The sequence below is a fragment of the Zalophus californianus genome, chromosome 3, assembly GCF_009762305.2.
Source record: "Zalophus californianus isolate mZalCal1 chromosome 3, mZalCal1.pri.v2, whole genome shotgun sequence".
Classification (NCBI taxonomy): domain Eukaryota; kingdom Metazoa; phylum Chordata; class Mammalia; order Carnivora; family Otariidae; genus Zalophus; species Zalophus californianus.
Genome location: NC_045597.1, coordinates 151971585 through 151989678, shown reverse-complemented (window position 1 = coordinate 151989678; position 18094 = coordinate 151971585). Strand labels below are relative to the sequence as shown.

Below are 18094 nucleotides of genomic sequence, written 5' to 3'. Positions count from 1 at the left end.
CAAATTACCTTGTCAGATCTCCATTTTAGAAGGATAACTCTGACGTCAGTTTGGGAAAGGGAAAAAAGAAAGGATGACTGATGTTATTAGGAGACCGGAGTATTAAGAGCCACCAAAAGCCTGAACTTAGGTAGTGGTGATAGGAATGGAAGGACAGGTATGATCAAACATGAGAGTAGTTTGGCAAATCTTCCAACCTGATGGGAAAGAGGAGAAACAGGGTGAATGAAGTCTGGTACAAAACTCTAGATTTCTAATGCAGTCTAGTGAAAGGATCTTGATACCAACTAATGGGAACCCTGGAGCAAAGAGCAGTTTGAGAAGAGAATGAGTTTTAATTTAGACAGATTTAATTTGCAGTACATTTGAGAAATCAACCTACAAGAGTCCAGAAGGCAGCTGACAAAAGAGGAACTGTGCGTGACACACTCTGTATTATCGATCATGGAGTGGGGGGTGGCAGGCCCCCCTATCTATACATTTTAATGTTCCTATGGTCAGAAAAACAATGCTGAATGTGGAAAAGCTCTTGAAAATAAACTTATCAACTTGCCATACCTTTAAAAAAAAAATCAACATAGTGTACTAACTACTCAACAATTATCAGAGTGCCTAGCATATAGCTCTGTACAACAAACACTAAATCAAGTGCCTATTATCTACCAGGTAACAGGAATACAAAAATGAATTGGAAGATATTCTATCCAGGTCTAAAGGAGATCAGAGTCTAATAGCGGTGATGGGGCAGAGAGACATAGAGTAAGCTCAATTAAATATGGTAATATGAGACCACAGAAGAGAGGTGGGATGAGATTCGTGAAAAACTTCCTGGAAAAGATACTTAAGCTGATGAATAAAAGGTGGTACAGCAGACAACCTGAAAATTTTTGCCTCCTGAAAAACATGTAGTACGAAGTGTCACTTAGTTAGTAGTCATGTCAAAACTGTTTCAGCTTTACCTAACCACAGTAAACAACCATACCTATTCAAAATGGAGAATATCCACTATAGCCAGATGCAGCCTACTGCCTGTTTTTAGAAATAAAGTTTCTTGGAACATCACCTCATGCTGTCTATGGCTGCTTTCCTACCAAAATAGTAGAAATGACTAGTTGCAACAGAGTCTATATGGCCCACAGGTCTGAAATATTTACTATCTGGTCCTTTACAGAGAAAATTAGTTAATTCCTACTTTGTAAAACAAGTGATTGACACTCCCAAAAAAAGCCATTTAATAAAATTTTATAAAGCAAGGGTATAGAGCAGGGGGACTCTTCTATTTTAATAAAGCAAAAGAGACTTATATAAATGTATTGTATGAACCTTGATTAATTCCTGGGGAAAAAGGCTGTAATAGGCATTTAAGGGACAGTTGGGGACATTTACATATTAATGATATTTTTAAATTAATGTTAATGATCTTAAATATGTTGACGGTATTGTGGTTATGTAGGAGAATGTCCTTATGAATACACATGTTGAGTTATTTAAGGATGAAATGCTGTGATATCTATAACTTTATTTCTATTAGTTCAGGAAAAAAATCCCAACATATACATGTATATTTACATATATGTACATATATAGAGAGATACACGTTTTTAAACACTTCTATTTAAAAAAAGAAAGAGGTTGAGGAAAAGCAAATGAGACAAAATATTAATCAGAAAATATAGGTGAAAGACATCCAGACGTTCACTGTTTATTTTGACCTTTCTGTAGACTGGCCAATTTCAAAATAAAAAATTGGGGTGAAAGTCAACTTAGCCAGGCAGAGAAATTAAGAGAGGTAAGACATGAGCATCTGAGTGGCTCAGGAAGTTAAGCATCTGACTCTTAGTTTCTGCTCAGGTCATGATCTCAGGGTTGTGGGGATTGACCCCGCAATGGGCTCCTCATTCAGCCTGGAGTCAGCTTGTCCCTCTCCATCTGCTCCTCACCCCCTCCCCGGCTCACACACGCGCTCTCTCTCTCAAAATATATAAATAAATAAAATCTTAAAAAATAAAAAAAGAGGTAAAACATGTATTACAGGCAAAGAGAAAACTGAATAACTATATCAGTAATTTTTTTTTGAAGATTTTATTTATTTGTCAGAGAGAGAAAGAACACAAGCAGGGGGAGCGGGAGAGGGAGAAGCAGGCTTCCCGCTGAGCAGGGAGCCCGATGCGGGACTTGATCCCAGGACCCCGGGATCATGACCTGAGCCCAAGGCAGACACTTAACCGACTGAGCCACCCGGGCATCCCTAACTATTAGTAATTTAAGGTATAGTTGGGTTCTCTTCTAATTCTATAATTACCCACAAGAAGTTTATCAAAACTGTTTAAAGCATTTATTTATTCACTGAAGTAAGCCCTAGAATCAACAAGGGAAAACAGATTAATTCTAAGTATACTGTGTATTATAATATAGAGAAAGGAGGGAAAGGGAGGGTGAGGGAAGGGACAAGACAGTATTTAAAACAGAATTCTATAATCTAGTTATTTTTGTTAATTTAAAGAGGCGTGGCCTATTATAAAAAACTTAAGTCATAAATCAGACTCACGTCGCATTACTGAATCCAACATATTCATTGCCAGCCATCTTATTCAAAAACTGCATCACCTATAAACCAAAATTAGAAAGTATTAGTAGTCAAAAAACAAATATATAAGGAATATAAATATAACATGAAAACTGAATTCCATATTGCACTTACATAGTCAAATTTTTCAGCATTATTCACTCCTTGCTGCAAAGAAATGAGACATAAATGTTAATATAAGCATCACTCCACAGTTAAGTTTTAAGTGAATATAATATCAAAATTCCAAACTGCTATCATTACAATTAATATATTGTGCATTAGTACTTTTAAGACTAGGAAATACTCTAAAATAATTTAATATTTACATAAACTTTTTACATGTTTTTTTTTTAATACCAATATGTTGAGAATGGATCTGAATTACAAAGGGAATGCTTTATTTTAAGTATATCTTTACCCAACCCAAAGTTACAGAATTTTAGTTACCCCAAGTCCCCTTATCTTTCATGAAAACACATAATATTCTAGAACATATGTTATTTAATTTCATATTTTAAAAAAACTTAAAATAAAGTTTCACCCTTAGAAAAGAATTGAGTATTTATAAATTATGGTTTTTAATTAAGAACAATCTACTTATATTTTTAAAATAACCTTAAACCAGCATTAGAGTTAGAAAAATGAGTTATGTTGCAAAACTAACTAATCTTTTATAATTCTAGTATATGCAAACATTCTGAATACATTTCGCTAGTGTAAAGAAAGCTCTACCTTTAACATCTCATTTGTTTTAACAATTCTTGAACTAAAAAAATATATATTCCATAGTCTCTAAAAAATTAGCTACATTTGAATTTAGCATTATGCCAATTCAGAGCATGGAAGATGTATTGTTTCATCACTTCTATTTCTGATATGTTAGCTACTGCAAATGTCAATAGGAAAAACCTATGTAACGGAGATCAGTTCAAGTAGCCAAATGGTTTCATTTTACCTCGGCGAAGTTTACAAAGCAGTAAGATGTAGATCTGAAATCAAACGTATTAATTGGTGATGTGCACCCAATAGAAACAATACATCTCTAATTTTTAAAACAGGTTTAAAATAATTTGACAACTAAAAATTTAAAAACAAATTTCTTAACTTTACCCTCAAAAATTCCAAAACATTACACTTTAAAATTTTATTATGAGGGGAAAACCTGTACCAAAGAATTATTTAACTGAATAAAGCCAGGTTCATTCTCCACTTTACAAGTGGACTAGGATGTGGCTGATAATCTGTGAAACCTTACAAATCAACTTATTTAAGGAAGGATGTCAATCACATATACAATCAGTAGCTGAAAAGAACACACTATTTCATCAAAATTAGGTATTAACAAAGCTTAAACAAGTTAAGAATAATTTAGCTACAGCCATATTGTAATCACTATCTATGTATTTTCCCTAAAGTGCTTTTTGACATATTTTAAGTTTTCTTTCCTTATAATACACCAGAATTCAAAATGTAGAAATGTAACTCCAAAGCTGTTCAATGAAAAATAATTAAAAGAAGAAATTACCAACTTCATTGAACTGTTGCAGTTGTCAAAATATTCCATAGATCCTAATGCTGTAAAATATGTAACAACATTTAAACCACAAAAACCTTTTTAACCTTTGAGAAAGCACAAAAAAAAAAAAAAAAAAAGAACAACTCTTTTGGAAAAGGATGTCAGCATTTGCATTGGGATGTTACATGTATAATTACCATTATACAATTAATCAATGTAAAATAGACAAGTTATACTGAACTTTCATTCTCTGACCTAAACTGTGCCCTACAGAACAAATACAAATTTTCTTTATTTAGCTGTCATGTTTAATAAAAAGAAAAAAAAAACCTTCCAACTCTAGACTATGGTCACATGCTTGGTCTACTTTGTAGCTTACTAAATTAAAGCACAATTGAGTTTTGCTTCTATGCTGTTTTTAAAAAATAACTGATATTTGCCAATGTCAATCATTATATAACATTTTGGATAAGCTACTTGAAACGTCCTAGGCAGATTATATAAACAAGCAAAATAAAGTATCTCACTGATTTTTGTTAACCCAAGAAAGTTTTTCCCCAAAACTTCCCCATTTAAAAGTAAAAGCACTTGATTAATGTTTATTCTTAGTATCTACCATGGAAATAGTATTTATTTAAGTCAATAAAATATATTTGCCCCATATCTCTTGGGAAGATTCTGTGTACCCCAAGGATATATGGGCTCTAATAATCATTACAAAATGCTGTTATTTTATATTCTAAAAAAATAACTGTATAAAGTTTATTTGCAAAGATATAAGGGAAAAAGCATACATACACATACAAAATCAGAGTAAACCCCCAAAAGCAAAAATGTAAACTGTAAAAAAAATCCATCATCATTATCTAGTAGTGGGGTACAGAGGGGTGGAAGAAGAGGTGTTATGAATATCAGAAGCCAGGAATGGGTACATGGGAGCTAGTTACACTATCATGTTTATTTTGTATATGTTTGAAATTTTTCATAAAAATTTAAAGAAAAAAGTTTGTTAATAATGCCCTATGTTAATTTACAACTATTACTTTAGAATATTCTTTTCTTTTATGAAATAGTAATTGATTTTTAATTAGTTCATGTATAAGTAGATTATTTTCTACTCTTCCTATTTTAAATTTTTACAGATGTATGAGTTGAAAAATCTTGCTGACAATAGAGGAGTAGATAGAAATAGAAAAGGTTTTGTTATAGCAATATCACTCAGTTCTTTACATATAAAAGTCATACAGTAATCAATCCATCCTTAAAAATTCTACTTAATGCTCTTACTAACAACTTGATTAGATCCTCTGTCCATTTTGTTGAAACCAAACACCTAGAAACAACCTAGTATACAGAGGGCTGTTCCCACTCTTTACAATGATTCATATCCTCAATACCACTGACTCTATATTTCAAAATGTTCTCTTTTGTTGGTGCCCAAGAGGCTTTTACAATCTGAAGCAGTGCACCATAGTAAAATTTAGGACGCATGAGAAGTACGCCTTCTTATGAAAAAGGAAATCTGGACCAAAGGCAGACTAATTTTAAGCAAGACATATATGAAAACTGAAATTTGCAAACTGATAGTCTTAAAACTATTAATGCCCCTTTATCTTTTGGAAAAAAATTCCCATAATGAGGGATATATTTATCCCAGTTTTAAGTCACTGTACAACCATTATTAGATATGTTACTTTAATTTTAGAAAAAGTTACAGTGATACTTAGTAAGTACAGTAGGAAAACTTAAAAAAATAAATGAGAACTTTATGGATTACCAAATCCATTCACCAAGTTTTTTGCTGTTGTTGTGAAAAAGTGTTTTTATTAGGGGAAGGGGACAGGACACATGGGCAGAATGAGCTGCACTGTGACTGTGAGGAGTGACTGATAATACATATTTAAGTTGTAGGGGGGTAGAGATAAAGGAAGTTTCTAAAGGGATTTTCATATGTTAAAGAAGACTTACAGGATCCTGGAGATTAAATGACTTTTAAAAAGCAAACCATGTTTTGTTTGAAAAGGGTAGTAATCAGATCGAGAGACTAGAAAAGTATACAAATTAATTTCTCTGTAAACATTCCTACACTAAGTTAAAGAATTTCCATTTCATTGAAGAAAATTTTATGAATGAAAATATGATAAATAGGCACAGAGTCTTAAACATTGGCTATTAAAAGAATTAATATAACTATGTTGGAGTGTTTTTATAGCCTGTTTTTACAATATACTCCTGAACTCAATTATATATTATACATTAAAACACAGGTGAAAATATTACTGTTAACAGGGACATATGCTAATAAATTTAATATAAAAATGATTCATTTGAAGTCCATGCATTAATCAGTTATTTTGTAAGTAAATCACTTGATTCCATTCATAAAGTATGGAGGTGTAAAAGCCAACTGAAAATTAGAGATCACAGAGGAAAGAGGCATAAAAGAGCCAAAAAGAAGTAACTGAAAATGATTTTATAGAATATTCTTTAATCTTGCCACAGAAAACACTTTAAAGCTAAATAATACTTGGAGGATTTAAAATAGATATTACAGGTAAAAAATAATGTTCTAAATCTAGTATTATCTAGATTAACCTAAATATAAAGAGAAAAATTCTGTTGGCAACAAATTATCTGCCTTTCATTAAAAAAAAAAACCTCAAAGAATTCAGCTGATATAAATATGGAGTGAATAAAACAATAACACGATAAAGTCACCAAATCTAAGACATCATCCAGTGCTCCCCAGAGCCACAAATCACCTTAAAAGTGTGGCTCACAGCACATTCAATAGGTTGCTGCTAACATAACCAAACTGAGCACTATATACATACTAACTAAACTCATCTTATTTTCATGGAGTATGACTGAATTGTCTTTTAAAAAGAAAAAATCTGATGTTTTAAATTTAAAAATACTTCTGATTTTTAAAAAAATCAGACTTATTCAAATGACAAAAACTGGAAAATACTATTAGAATAAAGAGAGACATAAACACAGAAGACAATGTAAGTTACTCTTTACATTTAAAATAAAAAAGCAGAAGTATGGCAATTATCTTGAAATATGTTGTCCTCATTTTCCCACCCTAACCCTCAAGTTATCCGAAGATCTTAACTTTTAAACTAAAACTAGGTGAAGTTTTTACCACTGCAAAGAAAAAAATTACATACGTAACTGCTATTTCATCCACAGTTAACTGTGCTCCTTTCAATTTATTTTTACTCTTCCTTTTAAATCAAGCAACCATATTATCATCATCAGATAAAACAAACTGCATCAAAAAGTATTCTTTTAAACTTAGTAGTTACCACAAAGAAAAAGAAAGGATATTAATTTTATAGTTTTTTAAAATTATGTGCATTTTAAGTACAAAATGACATTTGTGTTTTTTTTTGAAGGTATTTACCTATATAAGCTTTGTTTAAAATTTTAAATATTGGAGTTTTCCTATAAGTTTAGTAGTTAAGAATTTATGCAACAGGTTCCTTCTGTCCAAATCCTCCTTTTTTCCACAATCTGCTAATCCTTTTGAATACTTGCTCTGCCTCTTCCCCCATTTCCTGAGGATCATCTCCAATCCTACAAGGAAAAAATATCAATACTACAAAATTAAGAAATAAAGAGTCTTACTAAAGACTCTACTTAATTTTTTTGGGCGGGGTGAGAGAAGACTAACATGAGGAGAATGTTTCAATAGCACCAAATAAAGTTGAAGTTTGAAAAAAAAAATAGCCTTAAGGTCATCAACTAAAAGAGCTAAAAAACAAAATTTACATCTAGTAGCCATGGTAAAATATCCACACTTTGGGTACTCAAATGCAAGCTCCTTGAGAAAAGGGTTATTAGTTCCTTATAGATAGCAGGTACTGACTAACGTCCAAAGAATGACGATATTACACCCACTAAAAATGATGTGACTTTTAAGCCAATAAATTTTTATCTTTTGTACAAGTTAAAATTAAAAAAATAAAACTTCTGCTTTTTGGACAATATAACTATGCTAGGTAAAGACAAAGATGTCATCAAGAGAAACAGCAAACACCTACATTAAATATGGCAGAATGAATTCTAACGAAGAGCAAACAAATCAGATATAGATCAAGCCCGACTCTACTGCTGTCAGTCCCTGTCTAGTCTCAGTTTCTTCGCTGCATCTATATAAAATAAGAAGCCTGGACTTGAAGACCCTTCTGGCAAAACATAAATATGTGATCATACAACCTTCACAGATAACATACAGATTTTTAGAGGAGTTCTGAATTCTTAAAAAAAAAAAAAGTCTAAAGGAAGTATTACATTACATTACATACCCCTCCAAGACTTAGATGAACTTCATTAAAGAAAAAGAAAGAAATTTGTGAAACACTTCTAAAAACAAAACAAAAATGCCAAGAAAGTGACCTTAAATTTCTGAACTATATCCCAAAGCCTCATTTTCAACTTTGCCAGTAAATTAAAAATCTTTATATATTTAAAATCACTAATCAAATTTATAAATACAAGATGACTCAGTTAAATTTTTGCACTGTTGGACACTGAACCACACTTATGTTGTGTACATGTGTTTTTTTCACTATTTCATATTAATGTGGCTTAATGTGACTTTTATGGCTCATGACTGAACATGAGAAATGAAACTGATGAAGTGATGGTGTGATATGACCAGACATGCATTTCTCACATGCAGCATTTCAGCGTAGTATATGAAACCCATGAATCATTAAACAAAAGATGTTTACGTGCATGCAGTTAAGGAAGGCTTCTTTTTATCATTTACGTATGCCCTTTCCTGCAAATACTATTTATTGGTGTGCTATGTTATTCTTTCTCCAATGTAAGAATTCTTCAACTTGGATTCACAGATCAGCTTTCAAAGGGTCTGTAAACTCCTTAAAGTTTTATAATCACCGTATGTGAACATTTTTCTGGGAAGACCCAAAAAAGGTTTGGAACCATTCTAGTGGTTTTCTCATCAAGCACCAATACATAGGTTATATTATCATAACTTTCCTTACCTCTAATTTGTTACTTGTTCAAATCTAAACAATTATTAAAGAGACTTTTCTCTCATCACAATGTTTACTGAATTTCACTGTAAGGATCCATTCATACTTGTGTCCACCTCACACTACAAGGTAAGCAAGCTACCTGAAGGAAGGACTGTGCCTAGCACAGATTTGTATAATTTTCTACAACAAATATTCTCTCACCTCAAACTGACAACTTTTACCTTAGGTAAAACAGTCATGAATAGCTAGATGTTATAATGGGCAAATAAAAATTTCCATAGTCTATTAAAATTAGTTACATTAAAGAATAATACTTGGCTATAATACCTACCTCACTAGAGTTACAAAGATTAAGTGGGCCAATGCTTACAAAGTATTTACCCCAAAATAACAACTAAACATACAGAATTCTTATCATAGTAGTCTTCTATTTTAAAGCCTTTTCTCATGAACATATAAAATTCATGAAAGAGGATTTCTAGTATACAAATTAGGTTAAGTTTTTATTAACTGGGCCAAAGGCATAATTTATATCCAAACATTCTCTGTGTAACCAGGGTATCCTGTTCTCACTAATGCATCTACAAAGCCATGTAGTTATGTTTTTTTATGCTTGGAAAAGATAAGCACGGATTTACTGAAGAAAGTATATAAATGTTCCAAACATAAATGAGATTTATTTGAATATAAATGAAATTTATAATTAGAAATTAAAAATCTAAACAGTATCACACACTCAAATCATTTTCAAATACTTATTCCAAACATTAGAGCTTCCAATTATTAAGGCAAACCAGACACTAAAACAATCAAAACATACAATGTAAAACAAAGCATAGGAAAAATAATATAACTTAATAATTGGAATAAGTCTTACTTATTTAGTTATGATAATAAGCAAAACAAATGAAGTTCAAATGAAAATCGTGAATGTAGCTCCTGAGAGTAGAAAGGACTTCAGAATGTTCAAGGGTATGTACTTTGTCTTAACACAAAGTACCAGAACATTTGTTCCTACATATGCTGATGACAGTTAACAGTAAAATGTTTTAATTGTGTTTATATCTGTTCATTTTCGAAGAGCCAAAAGGAAAGGGAAGAAAAAAATATCAAAACTTTAGGAAGAAAAACCTCTGTGCCTATTGTTCAGCAGAGACTTCTTTTTGAATTTTTGCCAGATCTTCAGGTCAAGAGTAACTGAGTAACTCTTACAATGAGTCATCTGTTTTTAATTTCGTCCTTGAAATTACATTATTTATTTTTAAATAAGAATTTTAGCTTTATACAATAGGATTAATTTTTTAACACCAAAACTTTTCATAATTCTACATAAATAATCCAAGATTCATCTTTATGCCTTAGTTATTTTTAAAAACTTACTAGGTTAAAAGGAATTGTCAACATTTTACCTTTATTAATGAAGTCACAACAATTGCTCCAGCATTTACCATAGGATTGTGTGGCTTATCTATAAAATACAAAATGACAGCATTATTTCAAATACTTGATATCATTTTCCATGATGCATAGGTATTTCCTGTGAACATATTATCTATTTTCTTTATGCAAGATATTGTTACAGTTCTTTTATGGCGGGGGGAAGAGAGGGTGAAAGAATGCATTTAACTCATTTACTTATCAAACCAATAATATACTTCTATAGTAATTATATAGGAAAACAAAGATTCACGTATCGAAAGACAGTGAATAGTAGTATTAAAGTACATCGAAATTTCCTAACTACCATTTACTAGCTATTTGACCTTGGGCAAGTAAGTGAACTTCACTATGTCTCAATTTTCCCACTGTATATTGGGAGTAATAAATAGCATCAACACCTCAGTGAGTCATAATTCTTGAATGAATTAAAACACATGAAATGTTTAAATGTACATGGCACACTCTTAAAAAATAACCTTAAAAAAAGCACATCTAGTATGAAACCACTCTTGCTTTTTAAAGTGCTTTATTTTGGGGGCGCCTGGGTGGCTCAGTTGGTTAAGTGTCTGCCTTTCGCTCAGGTCATGATCCCGGGGTCCTGGGATCAAGCCCTGCATCGGGCTCTCTGCTCAGTGGGGAGCCTGCTTCTCCTCCTCCCTCTGCCTACTTGTGTTCTGACAAATAAATAAAATCTTTTTAAAAAAGTGCTTTATTTTTGTTTTTATGAATATACACATACACATGTAGAAAAAGAAAACAAACACTATAAAGGGATATACCTATGATAAAAATATTACAGGGAATTTAAATTATATTCTGTATTCTTTCTATATTTCCTGACAATAAAGATTTATTTAAAAATTATTTAAAATTTAAATTCAGCCAAAATCCTATCTCTTAATTCTTACACAAATACAACTTCAAATATCAACTGATTATACTGTCATTGATGGCATGGCACAAATGCCAAACATTAACCTCCTAGGACACTGAAAACATTTATCTGAAAGCACAATTCCTAATTTATCTGTTTGTGGTGGTAATTTATTTTGGGGGGAACAATTCATATCTAACTTGAAAATCCAGCAGAATTCATTAAGTTACTGCTACATTATTAGTCTCCTTAAATTTTAAGCAAGTTACCTTCTGTAAGATGAATCTATAACTAAGTAACTCTGAGCTCTGGAGAATAGCCTGGCAGTTCTTTAACAGTTAAAGTTTCCATATGACACAGCAATTCCATTCCCAGCTATATAACCAATAGAAATAGAAATAAATACATATGTGTACACAAAACTTGCACACCAATGCTCACAGCAGCATTATAGATAACTGTCAAAGGTGAAAAACAACTTAAACGTCCTATCAACTGATGAATTGCTAAACACAATGTGGTATTATTACTGTGGTATTATTACCCATACAATGCAATGTTATTCAGCAATTTTTAAAAAGCAAAGTACTTACTGATGCATGCCAACACATGAAAGCACTTTAAAAATAATATGCTAAGTAAAACAGGCCAGTCATAAAAGACAAAATATCATATGATTCCATTTATATAAAATATCCAGAATAGGCAAATCCTTTTTTTTTTTTTTTAAGAGAGTGAGCAAGCGGGGGGGGGGGGGGGGGGGGGGCAGAAGGAGAGAAAAGAATCTTAAGCACGCAGGGCTGGATCTCAGGACTCTGAGATCATGACCTGAGCTTAAAGAGTCGGATGCTTAACTGACTGAGCCACCCAGGCACCCCCAGAGCAAGCAAATCTATGGAGACAGAAAGTAGATTACTAGTTGCCAGGGGTAGGAGAGAAATGGATACTCACCACTGATGGGTACAGAGTATCTTTTTGGGGTGACAAAAGTATCCCAAAATGGATTGTGGTAATGGTTGCACAACTCTACGAACATACTAAAAGCCAATGAACTCTACACTCTAAATGGGTGAATTATATGGCATGTGAAGTATCTCCCAATAACATTGTTAAATTTTTCTTTATTTTAAAAAATAAAGACAAAAAATTAGGTAATTGACAGTTTACCAGTTTCCCTTCAATGTAAGATCAACAATGTGATTTAGTAGCTATGGTTTAAACACTGTACATTTTGGGTTACCCATAATGATGATTAGTTCCAAACTGTAAATACTCTGATATACTAAATTTTAACATTTGGAGTATAATATCAGAGTATTTACAATCAAGAGTTCGCCTATTCCAAATCTCACTAAGAGAAGTTTGCCTTCTCTGCGATCACACAAAATGAGAGCAATTACTGTCAAAGAAAAGTACTACATGGCAAAAGGGAGCTAGGAAACAAAAAATTTCCAATATTATTCATCTGAAAAAAATAAGACACAGACAGGGCGCCTGGGTGGCTCAGTTGGTTAAGCGACTGCCTTCGGCTCAGGTCATGATCCTGGAGTCCCGGGATCGAGTCCTGCATCGGGCTCCCTGCTCAGCGGGGAGTCTGCTTCTCCCTCTGACCCTCTTCCCTCTCGTGCTCTCTATCTCTCATTCTCTCTCTCTCTCAAATAAATAAATAAAATCTTTAAAAAAAAAAATAAGACACAGAAAACAATACGGAAATCAAGCTGTGCTAAATTAGTTTATATTTGTGTTTGTGCAAATGTTTATGTGTTTGTCCTTTCATGGTTTTTTGACATGTTCAGGCTCTAGGGTCTTTACGAGGCAGCTAATGTGTGTATTCCAAATGGTACCACATAAATGTGTACATTTAATATTTTCTAAATCATAAATATTCTGCAAATACATCAGCTGCATTCAAGAAGATCTTTCAAAGAACACCAAAGCATTTCACAGCATAACAGTGCAATTTTCAGACGTAAGCAACTGCTCTCTCTGCCTTTGGCTCAAAAGCCAGACACCTCAGTGTTTGGAAACACACCAGATATTATAACACCAGCATTACTGCAGTCTAAAACCTATGACTGAAAAATCTACTTGCTTCCTGCTCCACTGTAGGTAGGGAGAATTGAAAGGTTCCATTTAGAATTTTTAATTAAAAAATACTCATGACACGACAGCAGAAATAACACTTAAGGCTAATTAATAAAAGCTACCATCTGAAGCAATGACATATATTAGCTTGGTATACTGACAAAATGGACCTGGGCAACATCTGAAATTTATGGGTACTTTTAACTAGAATGCACAAAACTGTTCAATTTTAGCAAGTATTTGTTCTTTTCAAAGGAACAAAACATGCAGAAAGTTCTTTCGTATTATACAAGCAAAAGCTTCTCAAACTGCTAAGCATATGAACCTTAAGAAGATATGGTTCATAACTGAGGCTAAGTCAAAGGTTGCTAATGCATATACTAAAGAACTAACAAGTATTAATTTCAGTTTAATATGGATATTTATATTTTAAGTATTACACTGGAATTTTAAAGGGCTATATAAAAATTAAGTATATTCTATACAGAGTATAATCCTGCAGTGCCCCACTTATCCAACCACCCAAACTTTGTTCTATATACAATTCAGTCCCTTTCTCAAATCCTTCACAATATAAACGAACATATGTATTTTGGCTTCTGTCAATTACACACTTGTAAGATAAGAGTTTGTATTTCTTCTTCCATGTATTAGAGTGGAAGAAGGCTATGTAAGTATTTGTTAATTAATCTAATTTCTACTGTAAGGTAGAAAAAGACTTCACTAAGAGACGGTTGTTTCCAAAACTGATTATCTCCATCAAGTAACTTATTTCCTCATTTACAATGACAGAAATTGTCAGGCCAACTCTCCACCACAGGACTAAAATGTTTTTATGCTGTAAAAGCACTTAAAACTACTGATATTAAAAAAGTACTGTAATTTCTTTATCTATTATATTCATATTAATCTCAACTTACCACAATCTTAGAAAGCTAGAATATGAATATAAATACATTTATTTTTTTCAATTTTGTAATGCTAGATGCACAGACACATGCACATACACAAAGTGTACAGTTTCACTATAAATCTACTTTTGAAGTTTTAAATATGAAGAAGACCTCTAAATTGTTTTTATCTGGGGCTAGTTTAAAACCAAAACTTTGGAGCATAGAATCTATGCAGAACTTGGGAAGGAGTGGTACAGTGAGGCCTTCATTTTCCCATTACTTCTAAGACTCCTGGTATTGCTTAGGTGGAGGGACTGGCTTGGAAAAAGTCAAAGAATATCAAGGTAAAACCTCTTGATGAACTTTATTTTTCAGTTATTATAAACCAGTGCTAAATCCCTGCATTCTTATGATTTTTTTCTTATAGACTACTGTGTCAGTAAATTATAATTTCCAACCTCATAAATCTATAGAACAAAAAAATGTATTACTTGTAATGTTAAGTTCATTTACTCCATGCCCATTTTATTTATTTTCATTTATCAAGTATTTCTTCACATTTGAATTCCTGTATTTGTTCATTTATTCTTTAAATACCTCTCTCAAAATAAATCACAATTCACCAGAACCACCTATATTATTCTATTTTGACTTATATGGGAAAATATTTTTTCTTGTAAAATGTTAAATCTTGATAGAACAAAAATATTAATTATTTCCATATTAAATCTGGATGTCACTGAGCTAAATAAATAAGGTAGTTCTGCATATGATGTCCTTATTGAAATTGTTAGTTTGTGATAATGTCCATAAAATCAAATGCAGCATCGACAGAAAGATTATGGTAAAATAGGTAAGAAAACATAACTGCTCTCAAAACAAATAGAGAAGCACAAGAAAATACCATTCTTTTTTTTTTTTTTAAGATTTATTTTAGAGAAATAAAGAGGGCACAGTGAGGAGGGGCAGAGGGACAAGCAGAGAGAGAATCTCAGACTCCCTGCTGAGCTTGGAGCCCCACGAGGGGCTCAATCCCAAGACCCTGAGATCATGACTTGAACTGAAATCAAGAGTTGGATGCTTAACCAACTGAGCCACACCCAGGCGCCCCAAGAAAATACCATTCTTACAACTTCATTTAAAAAATTAAATAAAACAATAATAAGTATAAGGCACATTTCATTTTTTATCAAGCACAAACAAAAAATGCAAAAGTATATTTCTCACAACCATTATTGCAACCACTAAATTCCTTCACTCTTTGTTTCTTTGATTCTATCTTAACTCATCACAAAATGAGGAAGATAGCATATGTAGGAAAGACTGAAATATAGAAACCAATACATAGGTTGGTGTTTAGATTTAAAACCTCTATCAGGGAAAAAACAAACAAACAAACAAACAAAAAACCACCTCTACCAGGGGCGCCTGGGTAGCTCAGTTGGTTAAGCATCTGCCTTCAGCTCAGGTCATGATCTCAGGTCCTGGGACCAAGTCCTGCATGGGGCTCCCTGCTCAGTGGGGAGTCTGCTTCTCCCTCTCCCTCTGCCCCTCCCCCTAGTCATGCTCTCCCTCTTTCAATAAATAAAATCTTTAAAAAATAAATAAAATCAAACCTCTATCAGATCAAATGTACTAACTACCTTTGTCCTCCCCCTTTGCTTTTGAATTCCTATTAAGTAGTAACAATTGTTAGCTATCCAACTATTATTTAAATACAGATGTTTCTTTCAAATATTAAATGTTATGAAAAAGAAAAAGCAAAAATATTATTTCAACCACAGCCACCATAAAAACTTATGTTGGAAGTTTTCAAATATATATAGAATACAAAAGTAGAAAGAATAAACAACCATCTAGCTAAGTTAGCCTCAAAAATTACTAACATGTAGTAATAATCACACCCAGCACTCCCAGCTATACTGACTGAATTATTTTACAGCAAATCCCAGACACTGTGAGATTTTACTACAAGATATTCTATATGTGTTTAGGAAGTGAAAAGAAAATCTTACTCCCTGCCCCATCTTCTCCCTAGTCCATTTTCCAGTGGTATGAGAGGCCTAAAATAAAAAAAAATTTTTAAGTAGGTGATTAAACAAACTATGTCTATGGGTTTAACAGAAACTCCAGGAGAAATGAAAAAAAAGTATGAAGGTTTTTACTTTTCTTCAAAAAAATTAAAAATAACTTAGGTTTATTTTTTTTAAGATTTTATTTGTCAGAGAGAGCGAGAGCACAAGCAGGCGGAGCGGTAGGCAGGGAGCCTGATGGCAGGGCTTGATCCCAGGACCCCGGGATCATGACCTGAGCCGAAGGCAGATGGCTCAACCGACTGAGCCACCCAGGCGTTAGATTTAAATAGGAAAATGGGGTATTTCTTTTTCTAACTTTTATATAATTCTTACCATCTTCATTTAAAAACAGTTTGTTGAATCTTAATCCACTTGGCTCTTTCCCAACATATCGATGCACATATTCTGTTCCAAGATCATTAACAGCAATGGCATATTTCAAAGGTTTTACACAGGACTGAAGACAAAATGGAACTTTGGTATCTCCAATAGAATGCCTATTTAAAAGTAGATTTAAAAAATAATTAAAATCAACTGGAAAAAAATGTTTGAATAATTGAAGTTATTTTTACTCTAATGTTAATTTTAATTTACAAAGGTTTTCCCATAATTCAACCACAAGTTTACTTGGATATTAAAGAATAAATATAAATTTTAAGAAGAATACTGCAAATAAGGCAAAAGCTTAAAAGTACGCAGGTTATAATATGGTTCAGAATTAGATAATAAATAATATGAAAATTTTCCTCTGAGGCCAAGAGGGTATGGCCCTCCTTACTCCTACCTGTATTCAAGCATTAAAATGAACTAGCCCTTTTAAAAATCAGTCACCACTTTTTCACTCATAGGTTTAATCATGGCTACACCATGGTGGTTAGTTTTTAAACAGAGCTCAGTTTGGGATTCAATACCATTCTCTGAGACCTTGACTATAAACTCCTTATCCTATGAACCATATCTACTCACAATTCCAGCCCTATTAAAATAAACAGCACCCAGTTTTATAAACTGTATTAGAGCTGGCATTAATGGCATCATTATTACCATGTATCTAAACAACAGAACAAAAAGAAAGCTTTATATGTTTCCAAACTGGGATGTACATGAATTACAAAATAGGTTTAAAAATGGAAAGACTGTGACTGACCCTATCATAATGTAAGCTTCACAAGGGCAGAGATTTTTATTTTATTCAACGGTATCCCAGGTGCCCTGAACTATGCCCCAACACAGAGCAGTCACTCATTCATTCAGAGTGAAACTCATTCATAGTGCAACTGGGTACTATTAACAACCACCCCTGGGCAAAATGGGCTTAGAGGAGACATCAAAGGGCAAGGAAACAAGAGAGCCGGCCACCTTACTTCCAACTATATTATGGAATATAATACATTTGTATAGACAGTAAAAATATATAATATTCTTCCTATCATGTTTATGAATAATTTCTAATTCAGACTATAACTTCAACTTGACAATGATTCTAAAACCTGACAAGAGCCTGTCTTATTACCTTTATTTAAAAATACATATGTTTTAGTCCAAAGTCAACTTTTAAAATTCTCTAGATGAGACAACTAACCTAAAAGAATCATCTCCACAAACAGAATGTTTAAGAGAAAAATTATGT

The 18094-nt window shown here is 32.6% G+C and overlaps 1 protein-coding gene across 2 annotated transcripts in view; it reads right to left on the bottom strand.

Moving 5' to 3' along the window:
• The window catches only part of GLS (glutaminase), an 82527-nt gene that overhangs the window by 42766 nt on the left and 21667 nt on the right, over window positions 1–18094 (bottom strand). For both annotated transcript variants that reach the window (XM_027588929.2, XM_027588930.2), the window contains exons 6-9: window positions 16798–16961; window positions 10507–10565; window positions 2702–2734; window positions 2549–2607 (exon numbers count right to left, since the gene is read on the bottom strand). In XM_027588929.2, coding sequence (XP_027444730.1) covers window positions 2549–2607; window positions 2702–2734; window positions 10507–10565; window positions 16798–16961 — 315 coding nt within the window. The remainder of the gene's footprint in view (window positions 1–2548; window positions 2608–2701; window positions 2735–10506; window positions 10566–16797; window positions 16962–18094) is intronic.